Source organism: Taudactylus pleione, unplaced genomic scaffold (assembly GCF_031769625.1).
Source record: "Taudactylus pleione unplaced genomic scaffold, aTauple2 ptg000217l, whole genome shotgun sequence".
NCBI lineage: Eukaryota > Metazoa > Chordata > Amphibia > Anura > Myobatrachidae > Taudactylus > Taudactylus pleione.
This window is the reverse complement of record NW_028284619.1, coordinates 2,735,863-2,756,716: the sequence shown is the minus strand read 5'-3', so window position 1 is coordinate 2,756,716 and position 20,854 is coordinate 2,735,863. Positions and strand designations below refer to the sequence as shown.

Below are 20,854 nucleotides of genomic sequence, written 5' to 3'. Positions count from 1 at the left end.
GTACTCCTCAGACAACCCCACATGTCTCTTCAATTAGTTAGTTACCTGCAAAAAGAGTGATAGCCAATCAGTCTGTCCCCATGAAGATGAACTGTTAATGGCTGGTCTGTTAATGGCTGCGAACCTGAAATGGCTGGGCCTCACTGGTGTCTCCTCTGATATCTGGAGAGACAGGGGGGCTGGGTTTGCCTCAGTTGGAAGAGACAAACCCAACCCTTCTGACTCTCACCAGATACTAGATTAGGAGGCACCAGTATTGCAGTATCCAATGGCAGCTGACTCCGGAGGTCACCTCCTCCTTGTCCGGAGTTCATCTGAAGTTCAACATGGCAATAGAGCGGAGGGGTTCACCTGGAGATCAGCATAATCTGCACATTAGCCAGCAACAGGTGAGCGCAGAGTGAGCTGGGGAGTTCAGCGGGAGGTCAGCGAGGCACCACGAATTAGGGCAGGGCGCAGTGCATTTTACCAGTATTAAATCGGGCAGGGCGCGGTGCCCTGCAAAAGAAGCCTAGCGGGAACTCTAGATGTCAAATTAGACACAGATTACACAAGCCAAGGGACTAAATGTAATAGCCCACGATTTGCAGAAGCCGGCGTGAGTCCGTCGGGAAAGTCACAAGATTTAAAGCGCCAAAGGCTAAACCAGTAATTGGTATCCTTGAGCCATATATAACAGCCATTTCCTGCAAATCACGGGCTATTGCTTTTTGCCCAAGGTCGCCCATTGGGAGTTTAAATTTGCAGCTACCTGTTTTGGCAAAGAGGTGGTTAAATAATTAGACTAAGCAGCAGGCACATTACACAGAAGTCCATGACAGAGGCTACTATTCCCTTTTGCAAAACATATATAGTGAGATCAGTGATCAGTCATGGGCCATGGCAAGCATAACATAAAAAGTAGTGTTTTTCAGAGAACAAACATCATTTACATACAAGAAAACAAGACTTAAGCTGGGTACGCACTAGGACAACGGATCGTAATAAATAGCTATATCAACATTTCAGAAAAGAGACACCACCTTGTCACACTTGGAAAATGTAATTTTACATTTTAACTTAACTTTATTTAATGAATACCTCCTTCTCTTCTTGGTTTTCCCTTTACCATTCTAGTCTGTGTTCCCTGACCCCTTTTTGTTATGTTTCCCAGTCTTTGTTTGTTGTGTCAGTATACTGGAGTCATTAGATGTACTTTTTACCTAAATCATTTTGTAATGTTATATGTTCTTCTCATTGTTCATGTCCCATTGTAAGCTGACGTTTTCTGCAGTAATAATAGATTGTATGAAAAAAAAGAAAAGAAAATGAGTTTCGTTAATTTAAATCACAACATTTTCAGTCCTTATGCATGCTATAGTTTCCTAGTAATTATCATATTACTGGAATATATATATATATATATATATATATATACCTATTGGGAAGAGAAAACAATTGGGTCATCAAGATTTCAAAACTGAGCATGTAATTAAACCAATTGAGAGTGCCACTGCAATTACTATATCACTATAGAAATGCCCTTTTGCAGTATAGGTACAGGTATTTTCACAACTGGTTTTTGACAACCTGATTTAAACTAATATACAGCTTCACATTATCCTATATAACCTTTTCTAAAAGTATATCCTCTACATATTTATTTTATTTGAAGTTATTTTTGGACATATTAGCACTAAATGGTAACAACCAATAAACAATTGGCTTTTATAGATCTACAATAAGACAGACAATTCAAGCAAGTATCTGATTGGTTGCTATGGTTACCTCAAATTCTGCAGCAAAATGCGATCTTATTAAGTAATTTTCTTTGCCGTACTTCCATAGCACATGCAGTATAAGGAGGCCTTTCCTGCTGGGTTCATGACCTCTGCTCCTGGCGCCGCACACATCGAGCGCCTACTATCTGTCTCTCTAATTAACTTTATGCTTTTGCTATGTAAAGTGCACAGCACTGCAATTTAATTCAATGTAAAGAATGTCCTGTGTTATCAATTCTGTATGCATTTAATGGGATCTGACCTCTAAACTAGACAATGAGTTATCTAAGTTGTCCCCGTATTATGTAAGAATTCCTTTTTCTATAAGTGATGTAACCCATTTTTTAGAATTGTCATAAATATTGCACATATATATTTTTGTATTATAAAAATATATTTTTTTTTTCTCTCCTCTTATGAGGAGAGAGCGATTGTGTGAACACTTTGTATCTGACACCCAAACAGTGTCTAGATAGACACCAGATGTTAGACAGGCAATAGGATGACAGGGACAAAAAATTGAAACACAGACGGTCGACATAGATGAAGGTTGACAGGGTCAAAAGGTCGACAGAAATGGTCAACTCATTGTTTTTTTTTGTTGGTTATGGTTAGGCATGTACTGGAGGGTAATGCTCTAAGAGGGACGGTTAGGGTTAGGCACTGACTGTTAGGGTTATGTACTAGGAGGGACGGCTTTGATTAGGCACCTACTGGAGGGTTAGGCTCTAAGAGGGACGGTTAGGGTTAGGCACTAGGACGGACGGTTAGGGTTAGGCACTAGGAGGGACGGCTTTGGTTAGGCACCTACTGGAGGGTTAGGTTTAGACTCTAAGAGGGACGGTTAGGGTTAGGCACTAGGACGGACGGTTTGGGTTAGGCACTAGGAGAGAAGATTTGGATATACACTCACCGGAGGGTTAGGCACTAACCCTCCCCACTTACCCCGACAGTTAGAGCTAGGCACCAGGAGGGAGGGTTAGGGTTAGGCTAAAGATTAGGGTTAAAAAAAATGTGTCAACCATTTTTTTGTGTCAACCTTTTGACTCTGTTGACCTTTTGTACCTGTCGACCCTCATCCATGTCGACCTTTTGTCCCTGTTGTCTATCTAGACATTGTTTATCTTTTTGTTGATCTGTTATACCAAATCCGTATTTCTCTTGTCACTAGTCTCTGTTTTGAGATCGGATCGGTAACCTGGTTACTGTATCTTAGAGTACAGTTCTGTTCTGTAGTACTGAGGCTGTAGAGCAATTGCAGCTCTGCTGGTGTCCATGGTCCATGGAATAAAGTAGCAGTGAAAAACTCTTGTATTGTCTGAATTAATAGCAAAATCGTCCTCCTTACTCCGTGCACCAGGCTGATATTCCTCCTTGTTTGGTCCATTCTGCTCCATCTCTCCGATCATTTCTGTTACTTCTCCTCCCCAACAAAGGAAAGAAAGAACAGTTTGCCCTCACTAACATTGAATGTCTGGTGTGGATCAGCTCCCTTTCCCCCTGCACAGCTTTGCAGCATAGACAGACACGGGAAAACCACAACAGAGAGCTTTGGACATTTAAGTTTTATGTTATTTAATAAATGCTACTTTAATATGTAACAAAAGATACTATTTTAATTTAGGGGTCAATCCAATTAACCTAAAGGGTGCAAGTTGCTGTTGCCACATCGTTAAAATGCCGGCAACAGCACCTTCTATCTCACCCTTTGCAGCCCACTCTGAGCCTGAATTTGCACAATTTTGCTGGTAGCCCTAGGGGGCTGTGAGCACTTTTGTGTGAGTTTGGGCTGCTGTAAAGTGCGGCTGTTGCCACGATAACTCGCACTCATGAGTTCATCGTAGCTAATTGGATTGACCCTATAAATTAAGATATTACTCAAAAGTTCATTGAGGGTTATTTTCTAATTGCTGAAAGGTGCAAATCTGTATTCAAACCACAGTCGCCAATGAGCAGATTGTTTCTGTCTAGTGCAATGAAAGCAAATGTCTGATTGGTTTCTGTGGTTTTACTTCAAATTTGCACTTTTAAACAATGTTAATAACTATCCTACATTGTGGAAGTAAGCTGAATGTCTGCAAAATACAGTTTTCACTTATTTCTAAAACCTAAAAATTCCCTGATTGTTTCTGAAACCAATCATCATTCTCACCCCCGCTGTTTACGGTAGGTAGGAGGATGTCCGTTTCCATCACCTATAATCCACCATAACAAAACGTATACTTCTTTGCTTTCAACTTACAATGCTTTTAATTTTTTCAAAGCCACCAGAAATTGACCCAACTGGGCCACCCACGGTAAGATTAGGAACCTGCAAGGATACGTTGTAACATTTGTATATTAAATTCTGTTTTCACCTGTAATAAACTCCGGATTTCCCTCTGAATTTTTAAAAATAAGTATATTTGTTATTTTCTGATTTGCTTTTTACCTACTTTCTCTGAGCGCCCAGTGAATGCGGGTTATTTAACCATTTATACAACAAGTTACAGTATGTGGAATTTAGTACACGATCCTGTTGCATGTGGCATGAGCTGGGTGGGGAGATATGGCATGTATATATAGTATGATTATCTCTGAACTACTGTACAGCAATGGTTTGCAGTGTGATCAGGGCTTCCATTGGGATTGGTGGAGAGTGGTTTCCCCATGGTTTCCAGTCCGTAGTACACATTTAATGTTTCTGTAAACTTTTCCTTCGGAACAAGTTTGGACTTTTCATCAGTTCTTACAGTTTAGTAGTCTGAAATCAAATATAAGTATAGTTGAAAACTGATTGACCACAATTGGTAACTTTTAACTTAGTAACTTTTATAGCCTACTTCCTCTGTCAGTGTATATAGGGAAATATAAGGGTCTATTTACTAAGCAGTGTTAAGAGACAGAGTGAAAAGTGATAAGGTGCCAGCCAATCAGCTCCCAACTGTCATTTTTCAAACACAGCCTGTGAGATGACAGTTGGGAGCTGATTGGCTGGCACCTTATCACTTTTCACTCTGTCTCCTAACACTGCTTAGTAAATAGACCCCATAGTCTTTCCCAAAAGCTTAAACATACAGATTAACTAAATCTATTCCTGTCTGGATATTTTAAGCATGCATTTTATGCCTCATTAGTACACCAATAATGACAATGAGATAATTAGTAACTTAGGCAATAAAGTTGAGCTCAATGACAAGAAGTATAGGGGTCAAGTCAATTAGGTACCAGTTTGTAGGTGCGACTTTCTATCGTGAAACTCGCACACTACACATGAATGCTCATTCCCAAAATACGCTCAATTCAATTAGAAATGCCAACTTGCGCTACTCGTATGGAGGGTGTGCAAATTTTCTATAGTATGCCACTTGGGAGAAGGTCGTGAAAAAAAAGAGAAACCATCCTAATTTTTTAAAAAATTTATCAACATTTTTTCGTTTAATCTCAAATGAATTAAACGAAAAATGCTAAACAAAATAGAAAAAATTAGATTTTTATTTTGAGGCCATTTTAACGTTAATTTTTTTTTTTTTTAATTATAAAGAGCAAATATTTTTCATTTAAATAAAATACTGTAATTACATTTGGGGTGCCTAAACTAACAAAAAAGTTGATTATGGGGTAATTCGAGGCATTGGCACTAATAGAGTTAATTGAAAACTTCTAAATGCCTAATTAGCCATTAGGGGGCCTATTCAAGGTGTTCTGCACTGTGGGCCTGATTCAGCAAGGAATGCACGGATGCAGGCGCACGCACCCGTCCGTTGTGAATATATGCTAATAAATGCATGCAACACAGAATTAGCAGATGCCTAGCAAACACAATACCTCCCACTTCCCTTAACGTGCATCCTGTTATACCACGCAAGACAGCGGAAACATCGGTAACATTGAGAACCATCAAGCACAATAGCATATTAGTAGTTGACCTGACTCTACACAGGATGTGTGCCGCTTCCTGTGTGCAACTAGACCTCAGGCTACGGCCATCGCCACAAGGACTTAATTATGCACGCCCCTAAAACGCCATCGAAACGCACAGGAACGCCTGCATTTGCCTGTCCACCCCCACAAAACGGCACTTCCTGTCATTCACTTTTCTCTGGCTCTGCGTTGCCTCTGCACACCCAGTACCCATCGCAATAGCTAGTTAGCGCACGCGCTTTGCGATGCATACGCATGCGCAGAAATAAAACATCGGCCGAGTGCGTGCGTTCTCTCCTATGCGGTCCTTGCTGAATCAGGCCCTGTGTCCTGACATTTTTACCTTAAAATAAACATTTTATCTACCACCTCACACCTTCGGGGTGCGCACAAAAAAACGTGATTTTCCTCTGGTAAAAAAAAATGCGAGTTTGGAATTGGATTTCAACTGCACCTCACAGTGCAAACAGCTCGCAAAAGCCTAATCACACTTAATTGGATTGACCCCATAGTGTAATAATGAAACTTAAATGAAGTGTCATGACGATAATGACAGAAAAGGAAGCTTTGGCTAGAGGTCCATGGAGGCAGGTGATGTCTACCTTTCTTGCTTTGTGCCCCATATCCTATGCTGCCTATATGGAAAGCCAGCACTAATTACCATGTACACGATGGGCTCTATGTGTTCTATAATCACATCCAGTCTGTAGAATAGCATGCATTAAAGGACAGATCTTATATCATACATTATATTTTTCCATGGCACAAATGGTTGCGCAAGAACTGGTAATGGTTTAAGACAGTGTTGTCCAACCCCAGCCCTGCCAGTTGTATGTGCCCCCTTGCAGACTACTAGCTGGGGCCATAGAAAAGCTGTATACACCTTCATGTAGAAAACCTACCATTGTTTTATTGTATATTTATATAGCGCCACTAATTATGCAGCACTGTACATAGAATACAAAAGTACCTTTCCCATTGGAGTTTACAGTCTAAATTCCCTAACCCACAAGCGCACACTTTACAATACCACACAGAGGACGCATTAGTGTAAGTCAGGGATCTTCAACCTTGGCCCTCCAGCTGCTGTGGAACTACACATCCCAGCATGCACTGCCATAGTTTTAACATGCTGTTATATCAAAAAGGTGGCAGTGCATGCTGGGATGTGTAGTTCCACATCAGCTGAAGGGCCAAGGTTGAAGACCCCTGGTGTAAATGATCATGCAGATCCCTACCCCCAAATCTTTGTAGGATTAGTGAGAGACCAGCAGTAATCGGCCTATCCTCCTTACGTTATGGTCCAAACCCAGTTGAAACTCGTGTTCATGATACCTTGCTGCCTCTACATCCAGTGTTATATTACATATTCCTCCTATTTTTTTTAAATATTTAATGTTCTCAATTTTTTAAAGCCAATGCCAACAGAACAAGGCCCCACTGGGGACCCAGCGGTAAGACGAGTGGCCCCTGGAATGGTTTGACCTCTTCTTGCCTTTACTCTGTATCATCTCCTGCTGGCTTGCCTTGTTTTTACTGTGTATTCTCGAAAAGGTTTTGAAGTGGGTTTTATGGCATTCATTTCATCCAGCTGAACGAGAACTGCGGCCTAGAAATGCATGTGTGTGCTCCGTGTCCTGCAGCTGGAAACCAAGTTTGTCTTAGCATGTGGCTTTAGTGTAGAGCTACTGGCGCCTCTGGCAAGCTCCGTATGTCTCCAATGAAATATCGCTGCGCTTTAACTGACAGAAAGGCTCAACACAATAGGCTATACATCCTTTGCTACTCCAGCTGCCTCCGAACTATATCACCCATGTGGCTGGTAAAAAGACGGCGGGATTTGTAGTTCGGTCGCTGTAGTTCTAAAGGATGTTCACCCTCGATCTATAACATGGTCTGTTTCTTGCTCAACATTATAAAGCGTGTGCATCCACCTGCTCTGCCTGATGTACCATGTATCTGTTCTCCTTGTCTGTGGCTTTATTTACCCAATGCCTTTCAGAGCTCAGAAGACAGCGCCCGCATCTCAATCACCTTCTTCCGACTCTTCAGGGTCATGCGACTTGTGAAACTTCTAAGCAGGGGTGAAGGGATTCGAACTCTGCTGTGGACATTTATAAAGTCATTTCAGGTGTGCAACGGCTATTTGTGGTTACTACTATAGAGCAGGGCTGGCCTGTCGGAGAACACTCCTCATTAATGATGCTTAATAGAGTCGTTATTATTGAATGGGGTGGTATATTCCAAATGACTAAAGAAAACATCTTTATTTTTAATCAATAAATAAAAAAATCCTAACAAAAAGTTAAAAGTTTGATTCTTGATAAGGTCATGTATAATAATCCTTATTAGTGGCAGAACAGGTTTGCTTTAAAGTCTTTTGTTTTACCTGGACTCAACCATCCCTTTCTTAGCTGTGGAGGACGTGTATCCACAATAAACTGTATAGACTTTATTCTTACAGCATAGTTTAGTATACGCCTGTGATTCATAGGAGCAAAGATATTTAATGCTGAGATGTGGATGGTACAATAGTGGTCATTGCTTCATCTTCTGGGTAGAATACAGCTCTGCAGAACACGGTAGTTTCCTAGAAATAAATGGTGGTAATAATTGTGTTGGAATATTCTCCTAAACTTGTGTTTTGTTTCTGTAGGCTTTGCCGTATGTCGCTCTACTTATTGCTATGCTGTTCTTTATCTACGCCGTAATCGGAATGCAGGTAATTTCATCGCGCTCTCTGCATAAAATCTCATGTTGGGTACATGGGGGGAGATTTATCAAAGCTCGGAGAAAGATAAAGTGGTGAGAGATAAATTACCAACCAATCCGCTCCTAACTGTCGTATTGTGACAGTAATGAGCTGATTGGTTGGTACTTTGGGGCATATGTATCAAACCCTGGAAAGCGATAAAATGTGGAGAGATAAAGTACCAACCAATCAGCTCCTGTCATGTTACAGTCTTTATTTGAAAAATGACAGGTAGGAGCTTTATCTCTCTCCACTCTCTTTTCAAGCTTTGATAAATTTCCGCCATGATTTTCGACAAAAATGTAGGACACACACGCAGCGATTTTACTAGCTCCATCGGGCAATTGGTCCCAAAACAAGCATGATGCCTGATGTAATTTACAGACTGATGGACCTGCATGTGGCCAGCTTACATTAAGTGTTTACAGATTGCAACAGGAATATAAAAGTGCTAGGTAATAATTATACAGCATTATACATGAATTGTACTAGTCACTAACTACAAAACAGAAATGTCACTTGATTACTTAAAAAAATCCTTCCTTTATGTTTTTGTGTCAAATAACCTTTGTGTTGAGCAGTCCACCCCCCAAACTATGGTATTTAACTTCAGTTCCATCACCACCGATAAACTGAGTTATGCGTTTAACTGTGGGTGGTTATTATTACATTTGCTGTCCTGTTGCAACATTTATTTGAATTGCGTGTATTGTAAAGAGATCTATAAATAGACTCACTGACGTATAGCCGGGAGCCAGCAGAGGGATTAATCACTGCTTACAGAGGAGTCAGGCTTGGGGCTTCTTCCTTTTCTGAGCTAAAAACACACCATGAGCTACTCATGAGTATCCTACTGACCTTATAGCAATATTAGCTCCAAACCATAATCTACCTGGTGAATACAGGTTTATGGTATTAATAAGCAACGTGCAAACACCTTGTTCATGTATTTGACAGTGATGCGCTCTCCTTACAGTATATTATGTAACACACAACTCTTATTTACTAACATAGGTGCAGATGTACACTGATTACAACTGGCACACCGGCAGGCAGAAATGGAGATACAGTGCCGTCGGTTGCGATGGAATCAGAGCTCGCAGACCGGAGCCAATCAGCAGTGTCGACTTGTTATTGGCTTCCTGTCCATGAACTCTGATTGGCTCGCCACCAGCGCCAGACTAAAATTGCACCAGCGCTGTCTGTCCATGTCTGCTGGTGCACCTGCTTTAATTAGCTGGTGGCCCGGCACCAAATCCACACCTGCTTGCTGCTGATAGCACACAGGGGGAGGCGAGGGGCTACTGGAGAGACTCGGGGAGGTGAGTTCCTCGGGGGAGGGCATAATGTGTAAGGGACACTACTATTGTGTGGAATAAGGTGTCATATGGGGCACTACTTCTATGTGGCATAATCTTTAAAGGGCGTTACTGTGTGGTATAATGTGTAAGGAGCATTACTGTGTAGTGTAAGGGGCATAACTGAGTGGCATAATATACAAGTGACACTACTACTGCATGGCATAATGTGTATATGGGGTACTACTGTGTGGCATAACATGAATGGGCTCTGTGTGGGGGGAAAATTTATATGTTTTCTTCTTATTCCACTCGGGGGCACAGGGATAACACTGGGTATTGCCTGGAGAGGATAGTCTGGGCACCAAATACTCATGGGCGCCGAGAGGGGGGTGGAGTGGGTACAGTTTACTCGGTCCCAGGCTTGCTAGCGGGGCCCGAATCTGGCATCGCCCCCCTCCCTCACAGCAGCCCAGCACACAGCTTGTGCTGGGCTACTGTGTGAGACTGCTCGCGGCTGCTGCAGCAGCTGGAGCAGTCTCCTATGGCTGTGGGGGAGAGCAATCACACTGATTGCGCCCCCCCCTGCTTAGCGCCGGGCTGGGGGTCTTACAGCGCCCCCCTCCCCGGCGCTGCAAAAGTGGGGTTTTTAAGGGGGCGTGGCCTCCCACGATTAGGCCACGCCCTCTCCATTACCCGGGCCCGGCCAGGCTCTCAACGGCCCTGCAAATAGTATAATGAAAATAAGCCCAGGCTCCCTCTCCTCCATACCCCACCCCTAGCCATCGGCCATCAGTTTCAGTTTGGTGCCGGCAGGATCTGGGCACCATTTCTAGGGGGGGCTGCTTTAGGTTGTCGCCCCGTGTTTTACTTTATTTAATTATTTCCTTTACTTCTAAACATAGTGTTCAGTGAGAGGCATCCTATAGGATGCCCCCACTGCCACTCCACCGCCTCAGCGCTAGTGGCCGCAGCTATGAGGACTGGGTCAGTGACTTCGGCCGCGGCCTCCAGACACCGGAGCTGCAGTTGGCACTCAGTGGGGATGACAGGTAAGAGCGGCTCTCGATGACATGTAAAATCGGCTCTCTGCATGCAAGGATTCGCGGCTGTTACCGCCGGTGCAGGAGACCACCAGCTGTTCTAGCAAGTGGGGGCTCCCGGTCTCCCACGCTGCCCACTGGACCACCAGGGCAATATTGTGGTACAGGGGTGCTGCTTAATAGCTACAGCTGCCATTAGCCCTGGGGTCCGGCCAGACAGTGGAGGTGGGCACTCCCTGTTGACCCCTCCTCCAACTGTGGGGCGCGCTTTTCACTCAGAGACAGCAAGCCCCAGGCAGGATCCTTCCCTCTCTCCTCCCCTTGGAACACTGAGCGGCTATTTTCTTTCTCTGTTCACTCTGTATGATGTTCACAAGAGAGGCTGGCTGGCTTCTAAACAAACCTTGGCCAGCTGGCTCCATTTCACTATCCGCCAGGCTTACACATTGGCGAATCTTCCTTCCCCTGCCGTGGTGACTGCCCATTTCACCCGGTCAGTGGATACTTCTGGGCAGCGCGTTGTGGGGCCTCTGCAGAACAGCTCTGGAAGGCTGCCACGTGGTCATCTGCTCATACTTTCATTTGATTCTATACCTTTGACACATTTGTGTCTTTGGACACCGTCTTCGGGTGTTCTGTGCTCACTGCAGTTCAGGAGCGTCCCCTCCCATAGGGGGCAGCTTTGGGATTTTCCAGTGTTATCCCTCTGCCCCCTAGTGGAGGAAGAAGAAAAGGAGACTTATGTTTCTTATATGTTAAGTCTTCTTCTTCTACTCCATAGGGGACACAGGGCGACCACCCTGACGCACCTGACTGCCGGTGTGTGTTTCCTTGGTGTCCTGTCTGGCAATACTCTCCATGTCTGTATGGTTCTCGTATGTAGCAGACCCCCTTGTCCTCTGCATCGCTCCTGCCACGGGCTTGCAAACTAAACCGATGGCCGATGGCTGGAGAATGGGGTATAGAGGAGAGAGAGCCTGGGCTTGTCAGTATTTTCATTTAACTATTTGGTGCCCAGACCCTCCTCTCCAGGCTATACCCAGTGTCATCCCTGTGCCCCCTATGAAGTCAAAGAAAGAGACTTGACAGATAAGCAAAATACAGTGTCTTCATTTTCACCTCTGGTTGGGGGGGGGGGGGGCTTTTAAGAGTTATACCCTTGCATGCAAACACAGTGCTGACTAGTATATTTGGTCACTTTAAAAAAGACTAATTCTGGATTTAATATAAACCTGCATGAGTCAGAAAGTTTGACACTTGCTCAGACTGTGAGGTTAAAAGGATACTTTTGTAGTTTTCACATAGGTTTTTGGCAGACTGCCAATTTCCACTTGAGCCAGCCCTGGAACCTGTGTAATTTAAGAATGTCCCCATTTCTCTAGGGATTGTGTGACAGTGTGTGGCCCTGTCAAACCTAGGCAAAAACCTAATCCTGGTCAAACTACACCACCATGCCAAAATTTGGTGGAATTAGATCTAAAACTGGCCATGCCTAAAGGACAGACAGACAGGCACACTTTATTGCTTATTATATAGATTATGTGGTTTATAATAATTGATTATTTTAGACAGAAATCGTAATTTATTATTTGAGATCAGGGGGCACAAATATATATTTTGAAAGTACTGGAGTACTATTATTTATTTTAATACATAGGCCCGTATTCAATTTGGAGCGAAAAGACGGAATCGGTGAAAAAGTGTCGCAGATGACGTAATTTCACAAGGCGGAAAAGTATCGCCGTATTCAGTATCGCCTAGGCGGAAACTCAATGCAATGTAGTAGGCAAAAAAGTTTCGCCTATGAATAGCAGGCGGAAAAAAGTGCAGAATTGGGGTTTTGGGGTACAACATTGCGGGAACCCCCGTGCAACCTTAAGACAGTCCCCTAAAGGTAAACTGCATCAAAAAATGTAAAAAAAAAAAAGAGTTAAGAACACCCCAAAAAATCACTTTCAATTTGGGAGCGAAAAAAAAAAAAGTTGGGGGGCAAAGTTAGAAACTAGCGAACTAGACTCCAGGGGGGTCCCCAAGTATGCCCCAGGTGTTTTTTTCATTGCAGGTGGATTTTTCACGATTTTTTAAACTTAACTTTAGCAACTTTTAAATATGCTGGCCCCCATTTTCAAGTACCCCAAATTTGCTGGGTTTAGTAATTTTCTGCAAAAAAAACTCCTGAATACTATTCTTCACCACTTGTACAAAAACGCTATTTAGCAGCTATTGACCCCGTTTAAAAACACGAAATACCTTCAGCAAGCCAAATCGGGGGTAACCATAGCTAACCCCCATGTCAGAGCATCTTTTGGAGGGTGTCAGGCTCATTTCCCCAAATCTGACATGACTTTCCGCTTGTTTAAGTTTCGCCGGGGCCCGTTTTCGCGTACTTTCAAATTGAATATGGGGATATGCGGGCACGCGCGCAATACTTTTCCGCCTGCAAAACAGGCGAAAAGTCCGGGAGGCGGAAAATTATCGTGGTTCTGCTCAAATTGAATACGGCTCTAAGAGGGAACTATTTTTTAATACTACTGTTTTTTCCAGTTCCAATAGACAGCAAGGGGTATATTTACTACAGGTCAATTTAAATAGATTTTGATCGATTTAGAATCGATAAAAAAATTGATCAACATCGATGTTGTGTTTCTGGGACTAAATCACACATTTACTAATACTTCAAAATCAAAAATTGTCTGTTAGTAAATGTGTGCTTTAGCCTCAGAAACACAACATCGATGTTGATTGATTTTCATTGATTTGGTTGTTTGCTGTGTGGTTTGGCGCTCAATCCATGGAGCCTGCACTCTGATGTGCGGTTTGGCCTTTAGTATATTGCATGGCTAACACACCACACATCAAAGCTCCAAAAAACAGGTGCTTTGGCAAAACCGCTTCTTAGCAAATATCCCATTTTCTGTTGTATGATAACTTGATTAAATATGAGTAGTGCAGGTTTATGTGTCTGTTTTTTTCCAGGAGCAAATTCAACATTGTTATAAAAAAAATGTTAAGTACAAATGTTACCCATGAAATAGGGACAGCCAGATGATTTATTTTAAGACACAAATAAGGCTCCTAAAGGCATCTTAAAATAAAATACAGTAGAATGGTGGGGAAGAATGAAGTAAGTGGTCTTACAGTGACAGTAAGCAGGACTGTGAGGTTGTCCACATGTATAACGCAATCTTGGCCCACAGTCCTTCCAATGACCAATAGGAGTATCTGCATGCAGCCGCCTCCTAGAGGCAGAGAGTGTGTGTACAGTACGTGTCAGGTAAACGGTGAGATCTTGTGTTACTCTCAGATCGTTTATCATGAAAGGTCTAGTAAGGATTCTCTATGCTTCCTGCAGGTTTTTGGTAAAGTTGCCATGAGGGATAACACCCAAATTAATAGGAACAACAACTTTCAGACGTTTCCACAGGCTGTTCTCCTTTTATTCAGGTAAGTGTCTTTAATATTATTTATTATTATCACATTCAAAAATATATTTGCATATACCTGTAAACTGTAAATGAATCATGAAATGCTGCTATGTTAGTGTAACAGGATATAAAAGACAGAGGGCCTGATTCACCACCGATCGCAACTGCGATTATGCACGCAGTCGTCCGATTGTTTAGTTCAGGAAGTACCGTTTGAGGGTGGTGATGAGGGGGTGGTCGGCGAAACGCAGGCGTGCCAGTGCATTTGAACACCGTTACAGGGACGTGCATAAATTATCCACTGTGATGTCGTACACAGCTTGGGCTTCCCCTGTTAGAATTTTCTGAGTAAGGTCAGACCTTGTGCAAGTGTGAGGCTCCGATGGTTTCGCAGTCTTGCTCAGTATTACGGTTGTGTGTGTAAGGTAAAGTGGGCGTCCTTATGTTAGGCTGCGACAGCATTGCGATTGCAATCATTAGCATATTTTCGCAGTGAGACTGCATGCGATTATGGAGCTGCGATCACAATAACAATCCTTACTGAATCAGGCCCAGAGGTGGAAACTGCATGTTCATGCGGAAGTAGTGGGTATTCTATTATTATATTTGGTCATTTCAGATACTGTTAATATCCATTTAGATAGTAAATGTGTGTTTTATGTAATGACCACCAGGTGTGCTACTGGCGAGGCCTGGCAGGACATCATGTTGGCATGCCTACCAGGGAAACGGTGCGACCCAGATTCCGATTACAACCCTGGGGAGGAGAACACATGTGGCAGCAATTTTGCCATTGTTTATTTTATCACGTTTTATATGCTGTGTGCATTTCTGGTAAGTGACGGAAACCTGCAGTAAAATATAGTCATTAAACAACAGAATATATTCACTAAACGGCAGCTTATAGTCACCAAATAACAGATTATGGTCACTACTCAAAAGTATAGTCACAAATAAACAATATATAGTCATTATGGTATATAGTCACTACATAGAAAGTATAGTCACCACATAGCAAAGTACAGTACAGTCCCAAGAAAACAATATGTAGTCATAATGGTGTATAGTCCCTACATATCAAAGTATAGTCCTCACATAGCAAAGTGTACAGTAGTCACTACATAGCAAAGTATAATCACTACATAACAAAGTATAGTGACCACATAGCAAAGTATAGTCACCACATAGCAAAGTATAGTCACTACATAACAAAGAATAGTGACCATATAGCAAAGTATAGTCACCACATAGCAAAGTATAGTCACCACATAGCAAAGTATAGTCACCACATAGCAAAGTATAGTCACTGTATAGCAAAGTACAATATAGCTACAAGAAAACAATAAATAGTCATTATGGTATATAGTCACTACATAGCAAAGTATATTCTCCACATAGCAAAGTATAGTCGCCACATAGCAAAGTACAGTACAGTCACAAGAAAACAATATGTAGTCATTATGGTATATAGTCACCTCATAGCAAAGTACAGTATAGTCACATAAAAACAATATATAATCATTATGCTAGTGCACGTAGTGTAAAAAACCAGCATATTTTTGTAAAATGATATATAAAAAAATTGCAAAGAAAATAAAACCTTTCATTTTTCCTTTCAAAGCTACAATATCAGGGATACTTTTTTTCGCGATTACCTGATTACCTATATTTTTTTATGTGACTATATAGTTACTGTCATACATCCACAGATTATCAACCTGTTTGTGGCTGTCATCATGGACAACTTTGACTACCTGACTCGCGATTGGTCCATACTGGGTCCTCACCATCTGGATGAATTTAAACGAATATGGTCTGAATATGATCCAGAGGCCAAGTAGGTTTATTTATCTATCTATCCTTACATATACACTGAAGTGCTAAAAGTCATGGTATAGGTGCCTAGTATCGTGTGGGGCCCCCTCTAGCACAGAGAAATACAGCAACTTGACGTGGCTTCGATTCCACAAGTGGACGGAAGACCTCTGGAGAGATGATGACTCATGCTGTCTGGATAGCTTCCCACAGCTCCCCGATATTTGTAGGTGCAGAATCTTGGGTGCGAATGGACCTCTCCTCCATTTTCCCTAAATACTTGATTGGGTTCATGTCGGGCGAACGTGGTGGCCACACCATTCGTCAGAACTCTCCAGATTGCTCCTTGAACCAATTCTGGACAACTTGAGACCAATGACATGGTCATTTATCCTGCTGGAATATTTTATCATTGTGGGATACATGAAGTCCATGAAGGGCTGCAAATGGTTATCAAGCAATGCAACATGGCAATTACCGGTCAATTACATGTTCAGGCCATGTTAACACACCCCAGACCATTATGCAACCATCACCAGCCTGCAAGGTGCCTTGTTGACAACTGGGGCCCAAGGCCTCATGGAGTCTACACCACACCCGAACCCTACCATCAGCCTGAAACAACTGGAATCGTGACTCATCGGACCACACCACATGTTGCCAGTCATGCAGGATCCAATTAGCGACGTCACTAGCCCAGGTGAGTCACTGTGTCTCTTGTCGTAGTGTTAACAGGGGCACTGCAGTTGGTCTACTGCTCCCATATCCAATGGAAGGTAAAGAATGCTGCTCTGACCTGCTGGATATGCGTCTGGTAACTCCTACACTAAATGTGTATGTGATTTGAGCCAGTGTCGCTTGTCTGTCACCACGGATAATTCTGTCCCAACGCCTCTGGTCACGATTATTAAGTACCCGTGGTCGGCCACTGTACAGTCCACAGTGGGTGGTAATGCCTTCCATGAGGTATTCCCAGTACATACGGGACACAGTAGATCGAGGAATGTTGAATGTCCGCACAACTTCGGATGTCCCAATCGTTGGGCACCTACTATCAAGCCCCATTTGAACTCCGATAATTCAAGTCACCTTTCCATGAGAAGCCTAACCGGTGTTCATACTGACTCACAAGATGTCAGATTACAACTGATGTTGTCTGGGCATTTTCCAAGATGTCACAGTACAGTGAAGCCACCTACAATTACCTTTACATTCTGCTATCCCATGAATTTTGGCACTTCAGTGCACAGTCCATGCAGGGGGTTCAAATTTACATCTGGGCAAATCTGAGCCCCCTTGTAGCACAAGATAGGTTTGCTGGGATAATATATTGCACCTTCTAGCTATACCTACTGCTAACTTTAATTTATGGTATTTGCATATACGTTTAGTTGAAACTGTGTGCATAATATGTACTGTATACAAAATAAGTTTGTGGCACCAAAGAATGAAAGCAAAAAGTAAATTATGTGTTACAACTGTTAGCTGTTTGGTTTCTGTCATTATAAGTTACATAAAGGTGTACGTTATTTGTATTATATGTATCAAATTTGAATTTACAATTATAACATCTGTATAAAATATAACTGTCTTGTTTAATAGGCAACCTATTGGTTGTGTGACCTGATTATTGTGGATATTTTTGCTCATCGTATATGTGTGTGACAAACATACCAGTGACACAAGTGAAACAAGGGCGGTGGCATTTACATTACATGTACAGTATCTGTATGAGATAAAATAAAGTCTTTTATTATGAAGGGGAAGAATTAAACATCTGGATGTAGTCACTCTGCTCCGCCGGATTCAGCCTCCCCTGGGCTTCGGGAAGTTGTGTCCACACAGAGTTGCATGTAAGGTAAGATATACAATATGTGAAATATCTTAAATATATATTATATATATATTATGACTTTAATTATAATGTACAACTTTTTCCCCAATATTTCACTTCTCCCCACTCCCTAACCATTATCATTTCGGATGCTCTTCATTCTTTTCAGTGTACTATTTTTAACCTTTATTGTTCAATGTTATATTTTAAAGAAAACTTGTTTAATAAAAGTGTATAAAAAAACCAAACAATTGTAATCTTTGAAATATTTTACGTTTATCACTGCAGCAGTTGGGTTGCCGTTGAGCCGAAGTGGCAAATTTACATTAAAACTTAAAACGTTTTTTTCTCCTCTGCACCTATGAGGAGGTTTAAAAATAATGTAATTTTGCAGGGTGTATGAGCCTTTACGACGACACAATGAGCCTTGATCAAGGATACTCCCCTCTTCATAAGTTTCATTCATGGGGCGGGATGTACTAAGCATCGCATCCGCGATGCTGTACAATCCCGCCTGTCTTCGGGTACATAGCGCGGTTGATTACCGCGGTATGTACCTAGAATATCGCAAAGGACAGCTCGCCCGATAAGAGCTGTCCTCTGCGATCCCCCGGCTAGAGGGACTTCCGAGTTTAATACCCAGAAGTCCCTCTGGCGTCCTTCAGTGCATGCGCAGAAGGCCACGGGGATGATGGGAGAGATCAGATTGGATCCCTCTCAGGGAAGGCGTCCCGTTAAGAAACCTTTAGGTTTCTGTTGGGTAACATCACCTGAAGATGGCGTTACCCATCGGGGCTTTGTACATATGGGGACTGTGGTAAATCCATTGAAAACTGCATTTTCGGGGGTTTTATCGCATTTCCCTTTTTAGTACATCCTGTCCTTAATGAAGATGACGGCCACATAACAGAAACATTCTAGTTTTAAAATTGCATACATCTTTAGACTCAGAATGCTGTAAGTGCATAAACTATTGCTCCAAACTGTCCCAATTTGCTTGCCTTTTAAAGGACACAGGGCCTGATTCACAGCCGCTCGTAAGCGGCCGCTCGTTCGCTCCGAGCGATGTTCGCACATCTGCGCATGTGTATGGGTTTTAGTACGCATGCGCGAACCAGTCAGTGCGGCCGAAAATCGTGTGCTCGCAAAATAGCGAATGCCTGCTAATTTGAGTGACAGGATGAGGCGTTTGTGGGTGGTAACAGGGGAAGGTGCTTGAAAACGGGGAGTGGAGATCCGAACGCAGGCGTGCCAAAAGGTCAAAACGGGCGTTTTAAGGATGTGCATAATTAACAAAGCAGCGTCATCGACCACGTCAATTGGGTGTCTCTTAGCCGGAACTGCTCGCATGATTGCGGTAGGAAAATGCAACCACATGAATAGCGAGCAGTTCATTCGCCTTTCGATGTACTCGATTAATCTAATAAATAGCGGAGATGACGTATGATGCGAGCGGCCAGGGGGCGAAACGTCCGCATGTTTTGTTCGCTCGTTCAGACATAGAGGCGTCAACAGACCGCAAAGAGCGAACGGTCAATTTAAATAGCCAGCCCCTTTTTCTGGACGAGCGAGCGCAAATAGCGTCCGGCTCTGAATCAGGCCCACAGTTTGAGTGGATCAGGTAGGAATTGGGCAGATTAATGGCATATCCAGATGTTGGGAGGTATGTAAGTTTATGTGACTTATTTTTGCATCTACACAAAAATCATAATTTTGCATTCAACTGTAAATGAGGTCCTAAAGTATATACAGTATATATAGATCTGGATGCCAGGAGCTGCATGAATTGCCTGCCAGCTATTGCACTAGAACCAGTGGCTGTTTGTGAGTGAATAGCATAAAGTATCATTAATTACACATTCTATTTCCTCTGACAGAGACTGGTTGCAATGAATATGCCACTGAACAGTGATGGGACAGTGATGTTTAATGCCACATTGTTTGCTTTGGTTAGAACGGCCCTGAAAATCAAAACAGAAGGTATGTAGTACAAAATCTAAATTATCATTTTATTTTCTATTTCATCTCAATATACTAACGCTTTGCAAGGAAACTATCTGCACAACAATTGCAATATGGAAGCTCTCTGATTCAATTTTCATGTTGTTATGATATTATATGGTAGCAGTAAAGGAACTGATTTTGTAAAAGAAAAAAATCATAATCTCAATGATCCAAGGAAGGAATTAACTGTGTTCTAGATGTAACCAGCCTCATGTAGTATTATGTTCTTTCTAGAACCTTTAAAGAGTTGACGGATCATATTCCTATTTCCAAGGAATCATAAGACAGCCACAATTTACCCATTTCAAAGTTTTGTTTAGAGCAGTGGTTCTCAAACCCAGTCCTCAAGGCATCCTAACAGTCCAGGTTTTAAGGCTATCCATGGTTAAGCACATATGGTTAAATAAAATTAATTGGGGTACTAATTAAGTCACCTGTGCTTTAGTACATGGAAGCTGAACTGTTAGGGTGCCTTGAGGTCAGTGCCTGATTTAGCAACAAACGCAACGGTGATTACAGACGCAGATCGAGCGATTGTTTGCCCTCGTGCATGCATATAAGCCGCACTGTGCGTGCTCAGCGATTGTATTGCGATGACGGACGCACAGAGGAATTCACCGCAGAGTGAGTGACAGGCTGTCAGCCTTTGGAGTGGTGACGGGGGGGTGGTCAAAAGTCCCGCAGGTGTGTCTGCCCATTTAAACGCCGTTTCATCGGTGTGCATAAATTAGCCACTGTGATTGCATGCTCAGCACGAAATCTCTCTACGTGCGGGGTGAATTGCAGTGTCTGCGTCTGGTCAGACTTGTTGTAAATACTGCGTCGATGGTATCTATGTTTGCGCAGAAGAGAGACATTGGATGGATATGAGAAAGCCGCAGTGGGCGTCTTTATGCTGGCTGAGCTTTGGCAGGTATTCGCATATTTTCGCAGCTAAATTCCGTGCGATGACGCAGCTGCGATCGCATTAGATTCCTCTGCTGAATAGGGCCCTCAATTTGGGAACCTCTGGTTTAGAGC

At 42.6% G+C, this 20,854-nt stretch overlaps 1 protein-coding gene across 1 annotated transcript in view; it reads left to right on the top strand.

The window, feature by feature from the left end:
* Positions 1-20,854, top strand: part of CACNA1D (calcium voltage-gated channel subunit alpha1 D) — a 417,969-nt gene that overhangs the window by 337,698 nt on the left and 59,417 nt on the right. Inside the window, 9 exon segments of the mRNA XM_088478679.1 lie at positions 4,025-4,057; positions 7,079-7,117; positions 7,666-7,794; positions 8,320-8,385; positions 14,109-14,200; positions 14,856-15,015; positions 15,891-16,018; positions 17,758-17,854; positions 19,708-19,810. Of these exon segments, the coding sequence (XP_088334805.1) occupies positions 4,025-4,057; positions 7,079-7,117; positions 7,666-7,794; positions 8,320-8,385; positions 14,109-14,200; positions 14,856-15,015; positions 15,891-16,018; positions 17,758-17,854; positions 19,708-19,810 (847 nt within the window).